Source organism: Lampris incognitus, chromosome 2, assembly GCF_029633865.1.
Source record: "Lampris incognitus isolate fLamInc1 chromosome 2, fLamInc1.hap2, whole genome shotgun sequence".
In the NCBI taxonomy this organism is placed as follows: Eukaryota; Metazoa; Chordata; class Actinopteri; order Lampriformes; family Lampridae; genus Lampris; species Lampris incognitus.
The window spans coordinates 122535407-122551697 of NC_079212.1; the positions used below are offsets into that span (position 1 = coordinate 122535407).

General features: G+C 43.3%; 1 protein-coding gene across 1 annotated transcript in view; it reads right to left on the reverse strand.

Moving 5' to 3' along the window:
- Nucleotides 1-14429, reverse strand: part of epha8 (eph receptor A8) — a 130897-nt gene extending 116468 nt beyond the window's left edge. Inside the window, exon 1 of the mRNA XM_056273777.1 lies at nt 14342-14429. Within this exon, the coding sequence (XP_056129752.1) occupies nt 14342-14429 (88 nt within the window). The remainder of the gene's footprint in view (nt 1-14341) is intronic.
- Between the last annotated feature and the right edge of the window lie 1862 nt (nt 14430-16291).

A 16291-nucleotide genomic window follows, 5' to 3' on the forward strand; every position in this document is an offset into this window, starting at 1 on the left:
ACCGACTTTCAATGTTGAAATTTGGTTGAAATAAGGTCAGTTGTTGTTTCAGTTGTGTCAGTTGTTGTTAGGGTTAATACTACCCCCCCCCCCCCGTTTTCTCCCCAGTTGTACCTGTCCAATTACCCCACTCCTCCGAGCCGTCCTGGTCTCTGCTTCACCCCTCTGCTGATCCGGGGAGGACTGCAGACTACCACATGCCTCCTCCGATACATGTGGAGTCGCCAGCCGCTTCTTTTCACCTGAGAGTGAGGAGTTTCGCCAGGGGGACGTAGCGCGTGGGAGGATCAAGCTATTCCGCCCAGTTCCCCCTTCCCCCTGAACAGCGCCCCGGCTGACCAGAGGAGGCGCTAGTGCAGCGATCAGGACACATACCCACATCCGGCTTCCCACCTGGAGACACGGCCAATAGGCTCGGTGCATTAATGTAGCGCTGCGGAACTTCTGGGTGTGTCTGTTTGCATAAGAACTTCTGCTACAACCGGATGGTTACATCCTACTGAATCATTAGTTAGCTGCTAACTTATCCGTCCTAAATCTTAATTTCGTCCGAAAAATCAATGAATCAAACAGGGCAAAAAGGGGTGTTCAAGTATCAACGCCGTGAATCAGGCTCCACTGAGCACTGTTGTGTGCCACAGTGTGCGAATTCAGCGCGCTGTCATTCTTTTTTAACTTTCCATTCATTCCTTAGTAACTGCGAGGAAAGAGCTAAGTGGCTAGCGAAGATTCGCAGGGATGCATTTACCATCACCAAGAGTACAAAAGTGTGTAGTCGGCATTTTGAACCGGGTGATTTCACTGTGCCAGCTGCAGGTGTGTTAAGGAGACTCAAGAAGGAGCTGTCCCCACACTCTTTGCGTGGAATGAGTACTCCAAACCCGCATCCAGGCCAGGTTTGTGGGAGCGCCGGGGGTGTCCTGCTGTCGCCCCTCTGCCAGCTCTGGACTCCTCTGATAATGAGATGGATGTCAGCAGCAAGAGCATGACTATTGCGTAGCTCCTAATCCTGCCACTTTGGATGATGCCCTGGCCCAAAACGAGTCAATGAGGAAACAAATAGATGTGCTCCAGAAACAACTAGAGACCGTCCAGCTACAGTCCAAATTCAGCCTGAGGCGATTTGCAGGTTCCGATGGAGGACATTCGGTTTTACACCAGGTATGTCTGATTTGTATCATTTCATTTAATCGCCCCTGCCAAATTAACTCACCTGTTCAGTCTCTCCACCCCCACCGCGCCTAAGGATTTTTTAATGATGCTGTTACGCACCCTCGTAGTTGTCGATGTAGCTTGAAATATACATCTTAAACCCATTTTCTTTGTTACTCGTCTACCGAGGAAGCACTCACGATGTGATATACATCATTGACCGTGATTTTAGGTAGGTCCTGCAAACAGCGAGTGAGCCATCTCCTCTCAACAAACCAGACCGGAAGTTCTTGTGCAAGTACTCGTACGTCGAACGACGCCATCTTACATAACCAGGCTATTGTGTGTGTAGGGACGCCCGACCAAGCCGGAGGTAACACGGGGATTCGAACTGGCGTTCCCCGTGTTGGTAGACAACGGACTAGACCGCTATGCTAGCCGGACGCCAATACTCCTGTCTGTGCCCCTGACCGAGGCATGGCAAGACAAAATGGAGTTGGTCCGCTGGTGCTGCACGGTGGCTGCCCACTGCCTCTAGCTACACAGCTAGGATGGGTTAAATGCAGGGCGTAATTTCCCCACGGGGATCAATAAAGTATCTCACCCCCCCCCCCAAAAAACAAAAACAAAAAAAACAAAACAAAAAAAGTTATAACCAAAGTTATAAAGTGGTTATAGAAACAACATCACGATATCAACGTTGATTCGCCCTGCAAAATCAAAACAAAATTCAGCAGTGACTCAACCTTGATACACGACGCTGATTCACCCGTGAATAAACGTTGAAATGCCTGGCTGGGTCATTTACTGCCCCTGGACTCTTTTCTGTATTGCACACTGAAAGGCAAAACCAGAGCAGCCCAGGCTCGTCTTTCCAACAATTTTTTTTCTTATTATTTTGGTTTTACTCTTACTGTCTAGGCCACAAAAGCAGTAGGTAACGCACAGGCCAGGCACTGATGCAAGACATTGAAATAGACTTTACAAACCTTTTTGCCCAAATTCCCTTCATTTGATTTATTCATTTTCTCCTATACACTTCCCTCTCACTGCACTGCCTCCCTCTCCTCTTTTGTGTGTGTGTGTGTGTGTGTGTGTGTGCGTGTGTGTGTGTGAATTACACATTATACATGCCTTTGTTCTGTTAAGAGTAATGCCTCGGAAATGTCAGGCATTAATATCAAAGCATGGCGGGAACTCCGTTAGATGATGTGTGTGCGTGCGTGCGTGTGTGTGCGTGTGTGTGTATGTGTGCACGCTCAATGACGATTCTTTTTACAAAATAGTGATTGCACACACACACACACACACACACACACACACACACACACACACTGTGGACCCTCTGTAACCATTTGCAAGAAAGATGTGTTACCCCGACCTCCCCACTCTCTATATTAATGACATCAGGCCAGTGATTTATGGACAGATTACTGGGTGTAAAATGCATTATTTCCTCAAAGACACAGTCGTCTGGAGTACTTCATCAGCCTTAATCACAGTTAGTTTGGGGCTCGCTACATCATACCTGAGCAGCGGGCTTACATGGCATAATAGTGAAAGTGAGCTTACCTTCCAACACACCTTACTACTTTCTGGATCAGCTGTTTCATCTGGTGCTCATTTCTTGCGTGTCGCAATTTGAGCAAACAGGTTCCAGCGAAAACGAATCACTCTCCACAAAGTGAGCCGAGGACAAACTTTGAGTTTGCCTGTTTGACCTTATTAGCTCCATAGCTTTTTTTTTCTTTTTTCGCCAGAGCAATTGGAGCAGGCTGGCAGGTTTTGCCAGCCTTTATCAGAGAATATTAGACCTTCGCTAGGCTTCTATTAAACTTAATGAACATTTAAATCCTCTAATGGATTGAAGGGAATTGAGAGGCAGCAATGATCAGCTCGACACCCTCTCCTCGGGTGTTGATAAATACACCCGCAGATGGAGCTTGAGGAGACACGTTTGAATGGGAAGACTCATTCTCGTTCCCTCGCTACGTCTCACTTCTTTCCCTCTTCCTTGCTCAGTTCTCGTTTTTCTCCCTCATTCTTTCTCTCTCTGTGGATTCCCTCCATCACACACACTTTTCATCTCTTCCTCCAATACATGCTGTGTCGTTCCGTCTGTCTAAAGCAGCGGAGAGGAAAGTTGTTGCTCCAAAGCCGGATCTCAGTCATTCATCAGTCCCCATGAAGGGAGCATCACAGAGATCTCGCTCCAGGAGGGATGTGCTAACACAACCACAACAACAGCCCATTACAGAGCTGTCACACAACACCTCCAACCCTCTCGCCGCCTGCCTCTCTGGCTCTCTATCTCTCTATCCAACCATCCCACCGCAGGACTTCACACTCCATATGCTAGCAGAGCAGTGAAAAAATAAATTACCCAACAATGTAGCTACAATCAAACAGCATAGCCAAGCATTTGCTACCAGCCCAGGGGCGGCTGAACTTTGGCTAGCCCAGCATCAGGCCTTGGTAATGGATGGAGAGGGCTCTAGAGACATCCGTGCTTTTGTGGCCTCGGCTGTTTTTGGCCACAGATAAAGGGTAGTGGTAGACCTGGCTGTATTGATCTGGAAACTGCTATATTTCTGTCGACAGCTTGCTAACAAGGCTGATGTCTCAATAAAGACTGGTGCCTAGGGGAGAAAGGAGAAAATCGGATTGCATTCAGACAAAGGAAGAAGACAGGAGGAGGTAAGGTTCATGCCCTCACAATTTTTTTATGCACTCCCACACACTACATGATACAAATAATCTCTCCCATAGGACTTGTACTGCATTGCTACTCAATTAAAACTGAAAGTAAATCAATTAGGGGTGATATGTTAGGGAACATTAAAGAAAATGTTCCTATGTTAGAATCTTTCTACGTTGTTTCAAGGAGAAAATATGATTAATTCATACTTTCCCACAACCAAATACCCCTACAGGGTGTGTGTGATTGTGAGAGACGGTGAACTAACTTATTGACAGATTTGTGGTCATCTATTTTTGATCTGTAGGTCAAAGGGCTACTGTTACCCAACTCTCTGGAAATTTACCAGATACCCAGGTCCCTGAGTAAATATCAATTGGAGCACTTGGCAATAATTTTCTTGGGACTGCCCAGGTCGAGAGCTTAAGTCGCTGAACATCCATCACTAATTTTAGAAGGCATCTCCTCCTCTGATGTTTCTCCTTAGCCCCAGGGTATTGTTCCACAGCTGGCCCTACAATCTGACCACCTCCTGGAGGGGGCAATTAAAAGTATTTTATTGTTATTCAACGTTAAAGGATAAATCCGATTTAATATAACCTGCGTTCCTATTTTCAAAGTCCTTGTCATTTTGCATATCCATTATGATGTCATTTTACTCGCCTTCACTGTAGAGATTTTGGACACAGGATCCCTGCTGGACATGGCTATTACGCAAAATTTAATGGAATTTATTGAAGGAAACCCCCTTGATATGTAGCATCTCATGTTCAAGGGGGTCCTATAGAAAAATACAAAATTATAAAACACATACGAACAAAAACAGCTTTACATAACAAACATACACTGCAAATACACAGATACAGACAACTCGCTCGCCCTCTCCCACTCCCACCACCAGTCCTCAGAAGTTGTAAAAGAAAAATTGGATACAATGACCCGAACAATATATCAATAACATCAATATAAAGAGCAACTGAAATAGAGATGGGTTGTTTATGCTTTGTGTTGTTAAAACGTCTAATATAATCAACATTAAGGGATGCAAATTCGTCACCTTTCAGTGAAAATCGCCATTTCGAATCCCAAATAGGTCATTTGTGTGATTCGTATATATCCGATGAGTTTTTGAAATTTGGTCTGGGTCTGCGAGGACAGTCACAGGGAATGAAATGAAAACCATGTCTTCTGAGTTGTCAAAAAAAAAGAAGCAAAATAAACCCACAAACAAACAAACAAACAAACAAACAAACAATCAAACAAACAAAACGTGAAGACTGAAGAGGGCCATCTCAGGGAGGTCAGTGTTTGACTACCCGGATGCTAAGAATCTCTTACAGTAGTGCTATGATAACCTTAATTTGCTTATATGATGATATGTCAAGCTTGAGACTGTTAATTAGCCTGATTAAGGTTGAGTTGTTTTGATTTAGCAAATACTAGCCATCACAATTTGGATGTAATGTTAGGTGTTAATGTTATTACCATAGAGTCTAACGTTAGCTAGCGTACTTGTTATTCCAGATTCCACTTGTATAACATTTCTGACTTTAGGGCTCTGGCACTACTGTTTTAACGTTACTAATGTAACCATTTTGCCGACAATTACAACATGAGTTGAGCTCCTCAGCCAAAGTGCCAACTTAACGTTAACATTAGCCCCGATGGGTCCATTTTTTTTTTTTACTAAGATAACATTAGCAAGGCAAATACTGCCCTAACCACGATGTAATGAAACAGTTTGCTTTTGGATTTGTTTTGGAACCTGAGACTAATTCATGAGACAACGCTGTGGACATTTAGCTGAAATGGACCTACGTTAATTATGACGTAGTTAAACAGAATGCTTGTTATAGTAGCCTAATTATGGCACTTCAAAAGTTGGCAAATGCCAAGCTCACTGAAAATGACAGAAGCTGAATTGAAATTACCTAATTTTTCTTTTAGTTGTAGTGGTTGCAAAATGAATATATCAACATCATATCTAAGCCCTGTCTTTTAACTGACCAAACTGCAGTTGCAATAGCTTTAAAGAGCAAAAACTATGTTAACTTTTTACTAGCTAACCCCCTCTCTCTCTCTCTCTCTCTCTCACACACACACACGACGTTCTGTTTATATAGAAATGTCATAATGACAAAATTGTGTGAGGCAGCATTTGTGATAATTTACTTAACTTGAACTACAGTATGTGAATTGAATGTTCATTATCTGCTTCCATTTCAGAATGAGAGAATTAGGGGACTGCAAGCAACTGCTGGTAAAGCAGATATGAGATGCAAGTGGAGCTGGAGCTGGCTGAAGCTTTAGGCAGCTATGGACATATGGGGCTCTAGTTCCCGGATGGTGTAGGGCCGGTGGTAGTGCTAACACAGACGGTAGGGAAAATTTCATTGGGTGCAAGGTGGTTTTTCTCTCAATATGGCGCGTTTGCTAATTTCTGGGCTCGTCATGACATCACTTGCACCGAAATGGCCGTGGGGGCGCAGTAGAGGGTGTGTCAGTCAAAAATCAGGTGGCGCAGTGCTAGTTTGGTGTCAAATGAAACCAAATAATACACTTGCATACCCGCCTGGTCAGACCAGGTCTTAGTGTAGATGCAGGCATTGTGTGTAGTTTCTGGGCTTTAGGCGAAGGTGCACTAAGCATGGATTTATCCAAAATAACACACGCCACTCTTGTGTATGTTATATTGGCCTATTTGAAGAGAAGATAAAGCCACTTTGTTTTGTTATTGTATTCTTAGAACAAATGTGTTCTCTGCATTTAAACCATCATATTGTATAGCAGCAGTGGGCAGCTGCAGCACCCGGGGACCAACTCCAGTTCTTCTTTCTATTGCCTTGGTCAGGAACACAGACTGGAGTATTAACCCAAACATGCATGTCTTTTTGATGGTGGGAGGAAACCGGAGCACCCGGAGGAAACCCATGCAGACACAGGGAGGACATGCAAACTCCATACAGAAAGGATCTGGGACGGCCTGGGGTTCGAACCCAGGACCTTCTTGCTGTGAGGCAACAGTGCTAACCACTGGACCACTGTGCTGCCATCTATTTCTTGAATAGTTTAACTAATGGTTACTGTCCTAAATCTTTAATAACAAAACAAAATATATGCACGTGTATCATTGTTTTCCAACATAAAACAATCAGTGTGCATCATTACGTATGGAAAACAACTTGGTGGCAGAGATTCCAATATTTCAGTTAACCTTATTCAACCTGAAAGAATTAACTGATTGCCTAGGCTAATTGGTCCATGATCACAACTACGTAACATCTCCTGATGTGTTCATAGATGCACAAGAAAGCGAGAAAGATGCTAGTAGAGAATGAAGACAGGTTAAACGGTAGCCTGTCAAATAATCATGTTTGCATGTTGTTTCATATCACATTGGACTTCTGTTGGATCACCACCTTGCTATGGTGGAGAAGCTTGCGTGTACTAATGATCCCAAGAGCTATGCTGTCTGGAGCTTGGCTTTTGGTTAGGTCACCCAAGGCAGATAGGTCAAGGGGGAGGTTCCAGACGAAGTGCAATCCAACAAAGACCTAAACGTCGGAACTGGTGGAAGATGTCTCCAGGTCACACTGGCAGCGAAGTTGGATTAAGGCTGCAACAGTGTCTGCAGTGGGTTTTCTTTGGGTGCTCTGGTTTCCCCCACCATCAAAAAGACATGCATGTTTGGGTTAGTACTCCTGTCTGTGCCGTTGACCGAGGCATGGCAAGACCAACTGGAGTTGATCCCCGGGTGCTGCACAGCGGCTGTCCACTGCTCCTAACTACATAGCTAGGATGGGTTAAATGCAGAGTGTAATTTCCCTACGGGGATCAATAAAGTATATACATATATATATAAAAAAAAATCAACAGAGGGTGGTCTCCAATCATCTTGGTTCTCCGTGCCATTGGACTCTGGCCAACCCCTGCCAAGAACCATGTGGTGGCTGCAGGCACATCTGCCTCTCCACGTAAAAACTGTCATGTGCAGGTGTCCTTTCATTATGTGGCTCCAGGATCAGCCTCTACGTCCACCTGAAGATCCAGAAGGAGGACAATCATACTTGTCCCCGAGTGACTGCCGATGATCACATTGGAATTGATGTTAATATCTGTTGTATGCGCACTTGGCGACTCTGCACCTCCTCAACAACGGCATCAGCCCTTGTCTCAGGCTGGGAGAAGCTTTTCTGCTTTATCTGGTCTAGACTTCCGTCATCCATTACAAAATTGGCAGTTCACCATGAGCGAGCATGTGCTGCTTTTAAAGGGAATGAGAGGAGTTGATTTGATTGGCCATAATTGAAGACAGCTCCCACCACCCTTACTGATAACTTATTCCTTCTAATCCAACCCTTTTAGAACTGCGCCCCCATTGTGCCCGATTACTGCCAGCGAAGCATGTCCCAAAATTAGCAAAAAAGTGTTGGCCACACCTTAGATCGATTTGCGCCGTGAACTAGCGCCAGCGCCTTCGACTGCGCTATAACCCAGAAACAAGAGCCCTAAAGCTGCACACATTTCCATTTTCAGATTTCTTTAAGAAGGTTGACACATCAGGACAGCTAAATGCATTCTTCATTGTGTTAAAGATATCCACTACAGTAGGAAGGGCCCACATGCCCTTTTGGATTGCCACAAGCAGAGAGTCTGCAACATTTTATCAACTTGCAATATTAGTGTGCGACAGGTTTCAGTAAGTCAGACACCAACAGCAGGAGCAAAAGAAACACCAGCACCTGAAAAGATAAGGGAGAAAATAAAAATGCCAGTGCCTCCCATTGACCATGTGACAAATGCAGAGGTAGGCGAACGGTTAGGTCAGCGTAACACTGTTCTGGTTATTGAATTAAAAAAAATATCACTTCAGGAACAATGAGTTGAAATTTTCTCGTGAAATAAGGACAATCTCTCTCTCCCTCTCTCTCTCTCTACCAAAATATAACACGAGATGTGTTTTCTATTTAAATTGTCCATTGTGTTTCTGTTTTGTTTGATGAACTTTATTTAGTGGATGCAATGCATGTTAACACAATTTTGGACCCAGCTGTGCGCTCTCTTGACTGTTTGTTTTTGTTCTGTTTTTTGTGCTCCAAACTGATGTACCCCTTACATTACTTTTGTAGCAGTAAGATTACATTAATTCTAGGGTGTGTTTTCCCTATATCCTCATGCTAAAATCGACTCTAAATCAACATTTTAAATCTGATATTTAAAAAAAAAAGTCTTCCTGGGGGGACATGCCCCCTGAACCTCCTGGGGGGGGTTCACATTTTGGCACCTTTTTCACCCCTGATGAGTTTGCATCCCTGAGCTGCTTTCTGGTTCAACTTGCAGGAAGGACCATCTTACTTTCATAGATATCAGTAACCAGTGGTCAATAACATGTGCAGTCTAACTAGTGTATTTTTGTTGTTAAAGGACAGATATAAGGATCATATTCCATGGCGCTACAATATGCATGATGGCAAAAACTAAGAAAATAACATCTATGTTGTGGAAAAAAAACAAAAAACAAAAACAGAATCAACCTTTAAAGTGCAGCATTTCCCTGCTGTAAAGTGTTAATATTTTTCTCCGACAATATATGTATGAATAGAAAACTAATAATACATCATATACAGATTCTTCTATTACACGAACATTAATATAAAATTCAAGTATTGATAGTATTGTTTCACGAGGGTTTTGAAGAGATACTTCTCCCCTTCAGGTTATTGATTATAGCAGGTTCTCATGCATTTTTTTTTAATTTGGATGTTACCAAACATGCAGCAGGTAACATTGACTCAGGAGAGATCAATATAAACGCCAGTCTCTGAGTCCACTTCAGCAGTGGTCAAAAAAAAAACCCAAAACAAAACAAAAAACTTGGTTGTTTTTTCAAGGACAAGTGTTTGTCTTTGGTCTCTATTGCATGAGCACAAAGAAAACCTGTATCTGCTTTCCCCCACTTTCTAAATACACTGTCACCTTTCAAGTTCTCCCCCTTCATTACTTTTTCTTTTTTTCTGCAATTTTGTTCATTAAATGGTATGTGTTCAAATCTTAGAGTAACCCCCCCCCCCCCCCAAAGAAAAAAATAAAATAAAACAATGACTTCCCCCGGTGCCTTCTCCATTATGTGTCCCTACCTCTGTATCATCCCCATGGTTCTCCTGCAGAATAAGAACATGTGAACAACACCTATGGTTTTGCTCGTGGGGTGCGAGTCCTGCTCTCTGCGTGGGCCCTTTCATGTTTCCAGGCACTAACAACCACCCGGCGGAACGCTCTCTCCCCATGTCGGGCTGACACGATGTGAAACTACATGGTGAAGTTAAATTGGGGACCCCACTGGGAGACGGGAGGGGGAGAAAACTGCCCCCCCACCAACTGCCACACAGCTAGTAAGTGTTTTTGACGTTCCTTTCAGATTCAGAACTGACCTGAGCTGGTCTAATACTGGTGGTACAGACAACAGCCCTCATTCGATTCTGTTTCCGCTTCCTACCTGTGAATTTTTTTTCTCTTGGCACCTCTGTGTTTCTGTACAGACAGAGGCAGGGTTTTGACTGCAAGATCATTCTAGTCAAAAAAAAAGAAAAAGGAATCATTCCACTGTTCGATATTTTGCGTCTGCGCCAAATGAAACACAAAAGGGCAATAAAACATCCGAGATGTTGAAATAGGAAGACTTGCTCTCCCTTTCTCTAATACTAGCTCTAAGCCCCCGCCAAGTCACCCACTAATCCCTGTTTTGCTGCCCCCCCCAAAAAAACCCGAGTTGACAGACTTTGATGCACATGTATTATAATAACACACATAATATCAAGTATAATATCAAAATTATGTTTGGATGTTGATATTGAATATTTTTGACAAAGAAAAGTGTATATTCTAATTTTTACATTTAAAATAACCATGCAACTAACAAAATAAAATGAAAAAAAACTTCCTTAGAAAATACTTTTTCCATTAAATCCAAGGGATTAAGTCTTCACTGTTCAGAACTCTTTGGATAAACAAAGAATAGTATGTCACTGCTTTGTGTCCTTCAGTTTCAATTATGAAAGATTTCTTCTTTAAATGTGTGTGTGTGTGTGTGTGTGTGTGTGTATGCGTGTGTGTGTGTGTGTGTGTGTGTGTGTGTGTGTGTGTGTGTGTGTGTGTGTGTGTGTGTGTGCGCCCGCGTCAGTCAAATTTGTTGAAAACATGGGTGAATGCTCATGAGTGCGTGTTTGCCTTCACGTCTCGGTGCTGTGTGTCTGTCATCAGGTTGTGTTACTTTCCACTTCTGAGAATGCTCATCAACCGACTAACTTTACTTTTTTTCACCTCTTATTTTCTTGCAAAGGTTATCTTATAATGCACATGTAATATTTCTTACTAATACTCTAGTGCAAAACATGAGCCCATGCAGTAGAAAAGAAGTGAAAATTAATTTTGCTGTTTTGTCTTTCAAGACGCATTTTGACATGCAGCGAAACACCAGAAAATGTAAAATAAAAAAAAGAGAGTTTGCAATCTTTGAAAGGTCTCACTTTATTTTCAGCTGGCTCAGAAAAAGAAACCAAAAAAAGGGGTTAACCACCTCCAACCATCCTCGATATGCTTGAATTGATTTTGTCCTATATTTATTTGGATTAGGCAGGCCGTGAGCCTGGAGCGAAACAGGATTTTGAACAGCGTAATATTTGCAACTCTCCCGTGACTTTATTAGGGAAGGGTAATGTCCTTACATATGAGCCAGGGTAAATAGGGATAAATGCACTGGCCAGAGCAAAGGATCCATTATTCTAAGTGTATTCAGAACTGCAACGACTTAATCATCTCATGACATGGCACCAATTAGAGTGTTTACTGGGAGTTGTTAAAGGGAGCACAAATCAGCCTGGAATACCACTCCAATTCTCTTTAGTGTCACCCGATTCATGTCTCTCCTAAACTGTGTTTGCGATACGCTGTCAGATTACTGTTTGTCACGCATTCCTTTAAAGGATATGATTTACTTTTTGATATGCCGTTCAAAAAAAAATGCCATGAATAACAAAACAGATCTGTGTAACAGAGATTAATCTGATAAATCCTTCGGCCAGGCAAATACAAGCTGCAGATAAGATATGTGCTGCAGCCAGGAAAGAAGGGGGAAAAAAATATTCGGTGAACAATGCTTTTAAATAATTGGGTGAAAATCTAAATCCCACAGTTATCTGTTTTGCTGGATAATTGGCATGGAGTCAACGCATCAGTTTAATACGGTGTTATTGACAGATCAGTGACACCATTATCTTCCCTGCCATTTTTTTTTTTGCCATTTCCCTCCATGAGGATGCTCTCAGATCCATAGATACCTTGCATGGGAACAAATGAAAATAAAGAAGGGGCACAGGGGAGGCTGAGACTTTGGACTTTTGACCAGCTTCGTTAATCACACATAGGCAGTGCCTCTAGTCACATTTTCTTCAGACTATCACTGTGCTTCAACAACGCACCACAGATTCATATGTTGTTGCTTTTTGTGACAAATGATGCAGAATGCAGTCTGTGATCTAAAAAACCAATCCTTAAAATGAGGAAAGACAGTTGTCAAAAGGACAAAAGTAAAATGCCTCTGTCAATTCCTTCTATCCTATATGTCTGAACCTACATTTCAAAAAAAAAAATATTACTGTGAACAATGATGGCACGGGAAAAAAGCATGAATCGGGGTAGGAGTAAGGATTAGATAGTATATACTAGAATAAAAAAAACATGCAAAACAAAGATGAAGAAAGGGAAACACACACACACACACACACACACGTGTGTGCGTGTGTGTATATATATATATGTATATATATACACACACGCATACATATACATACACATACACACACACACACACACACACACACACATATATATATATATATATATATATATATATATATAGGACACTTGACAGGGCAGGGTTTAAGGTAATAAGGTGAACAGCAGCAGATGCTGCTGGAGGGGCCCGTGGGGAGGCACAGCATTAAGGAGCACAACAGCTCAAATGACATTAACATAAATGGCAAAACATTAACTGAAAGTTATTAACGTTGCCATCGTTCTCACCGAACCAAACCGCAAACGGTGGGCAAGACTACAAGGACTCAAATAAATGGAATGGACTTTTCCATTTCCTCTTGCGTCAGCCTATACTTCCCACCCTCTTCGACCTGAGGAGCCTTAAGTCTCCTCTCTCCCCTTATTTCCTCCTTTCAGAGCTTAATACAGGATAAATGCTTGCCCTTGCCCTTCCACTCCTCCTGTGCTCTGCTGGCTCTCGTGGTCTAAATAACTGATCCCTCTCTCCCTCTCTCTCTCTCTTCGTCCCTCTCCATCTTCCTCTTTCTCCTGCCATCTTTCCCTCTCTCCCTGTGGTGTTAAGCTGATGCTGCCGGCGGGGCGAGGGCCCTGACAGTCACGCCAAGGCTGACACCACTCTCACTCAGTCTCTGGAGACTGGACCTATGACAAGGACAGAGACCCTGTCACACACATGGAAATAACACACACATGAGCATGCACGCACACAGACTGACACACAGACTGACACACACACACATACACACACACACACACACACACACACACACGCACACATACATGCTTACTTCACAGACGTGTGTGAATGGTAACAGGGGATTGTGTGGTGGATGTGTGGCATTAGTGGAACAAGTGACAACAACAACAGTTTTCTGTCTCATGGTGGAAGAAGAAAGGACAGGAGAAAGGAAGTAAACAAGAACCGCGGTTGGTCTCAAGGGAGTATGGTATTTGTTAGGGCCCATACAATGCAATACAATACAATACAATACAATGCAATACAACATACTGACAAAACCAAAACCCAAAATATATATAAAAAAAAAGTCAGAGGGATTTATATAAATGTGGAAATTATAATCAGAGAATAGAACGAATGCACACGTACACGTCCCATTTGCACAGAGATGCACACACACTCCCACACACACGTACACAAACATACATTTACAGATTACCACAGAGATGCACACAGAGAAGCATATGCTCGTCACAACCGATAAATGCCGACAAATTCTTGCATATGCACGTTGAGTGGCTTGTTTAACGGCTTATGCAGAACCCGGGGTAAACGAGCGCACGCACGCATGCACAGCACAGCACGCACAGCCAAGAGAATTTCCTGGAGTTGCTGTTTGAGAGAGGAAACTTTGATTTGCACATCAATCCCAGAGTTGTGACACAGGAATGCTCGGGATGTATGGATGCACAGCTCCGTGTGGACATGTGCCCATCTGGGAGTGTGTGAACCTGGGTCACATCGGCATCCTGTCAAAAGGTTTCTACATGCTTCTTATGTGGTAGCCTCATTCCTTAATTTCACACCGTCTATTCAAATGAGTCCATTTAAATGACCCATTCACATTCACTCAAGCCAAATGTGCACACATATACATATTTCTGCACGTGTAAGCAGACACATAGACAAACACTCACCCTCATTGCTATTAGTTCCTCTGGTGCCCAGTGCTTGTAGTGATATAGTCCATAGCAGCATCACAGCGAACCCTGGATCTGAAGCCATGGTGTTCCCCTTCTCTCTCTACCAGTCTCCCTCTCCCTCTTCCTCTCTCCTCTCACTCCCTCGCTCTCACTCTCCCTCTCTGCCACTCGCTGTTTCTCTCTCTGTGTCCCAGGGTTGAAGCGTAGCGAGAGTCGGCACTGAGTGTGTGTGTGTGTGTGTATGTTGGGGCTGCGAGCTCATTGGTTTAGAGTTAGAGCCTGCCTTTGTGGCTCTCTCAGTCTGTCAGCTCTCTCATACACACATACATACACATACACGCTCAGCAGTCAGCCAGGGGGAGGGATGCTCATGCCTGTCAAACTCCCCACAGCCAATAAGAGTATGGGATCAGCCAATTCTACTGACTAAATACTCTCTCCTTGCCACACCTACCAATCCTACCTGCCTGGCCAACTATCATTTTGTCTTCATCTGTCCATGTCATGTGCTGGCACTCTGCATCTCTTTTCCTCCGTTTCTCTCTCTCTCCCTCTTTAACTCACTCTATTTCTCCCCTCTCTCTCAGAGTCGTCACTCTCCTTTTTCAGTCTGGCTTATTTATTGTCATTTGTCAATGAGGTTCTTATCTCAGACACCCTAACCTAGCCAGTGGCAAATATCTGATTGATGTGACTGAATGAAACAACATCACGGTGTGAGAGCATGTCTGCGGGGCTCAAGGACAATGATCTGATATTGATTTGCTATATTCCATTCATTAAACCATTATCTGTGTGCAGGTGCAGGAGATACTATGCTGTCATGGATGCCCGTGAGAGTGTGTGTGCGTGTGTGAGAGAGAGAGAGCGAGAGAGAGAGCATTTGTGTGTGTAAGAGAGAGAGAGAGAGAGAGAGAGAGAGAGAGAGAGAGAGAGAGAGAGAGAGAGAGAGAGAGAGAGAAAGAGAGGGAGAGAGAGATCATGTGTGTGTGTGAGAGAGAGAGGGGGGAGAAGGAGCGAGAGAGAGAGAGTGTTTGTGTGTGTGTCTCTGCCTGCCTGCAAATCTGTGTTATTCAAGGACAATGATCGTGTATTGATTCCTCTGACAGGAGAGAAACCTGGCAAATACACTAGACTGCACCTGTCCTGATCAATCGGTTTTGCGCCCCAGTCAGTCTGTGACACTCTACTCACATAAAGTGACCCTTAATGTGCTCAGATGCCGCTGCACCTGGTACCTGCAGCTTACTCCGACACGATAAAAGGAGCAAATACAAGATAAGTAATCATATCAGGGATCTTTAATTGAGGGGAAACCCAGCAGCTCTCAAAACAACTTGTGTTTTGAGAGCAACTTGTGTTTTTATTTTTTACTCATGAACAGCATTTAACAAGCACTTTTAAAATGACCTTTAAATTTTTTTAGGATATAAATCCATCTATATATATATATATATTCCTAAAATCATCACCACAAGTCTAAATACAGCTGATATAAGAAACTAAAATACGTTTGCTAAGATGATCAATCTTAATTTAATACCACTTTGATTTGAATTATTTTATTTTTTGTTACTCCTGATATTCATTTGCCTCCCAGTGATTAACATCCTGTGTCAGTTTAGCTATGTGTCTCGACAGTCACTGGCTGCAGAGACTGGTACCTCTGACAAGTTGAGACTACAATCTATACCAGCACCGTGTCACAACCATGCCAAGGGCTCTGCAAGCATAGCTGCAGGGCTGAGTTTTTAGCCCGGTGCCCTGTAGGCCTCAGGACACGGCAAGACAACACTGTTATCGCTCGATTTAGATCATGACAAAGCTGCCAGCGAAATGCTGGATTCCTCACCTACCACACATGTGCATGTACACACAAACAGAAAACTGCAAGCACTCATCTTGTAAAATATCTTAAACTGGTGCCGTTTGTGGAATGTCCCC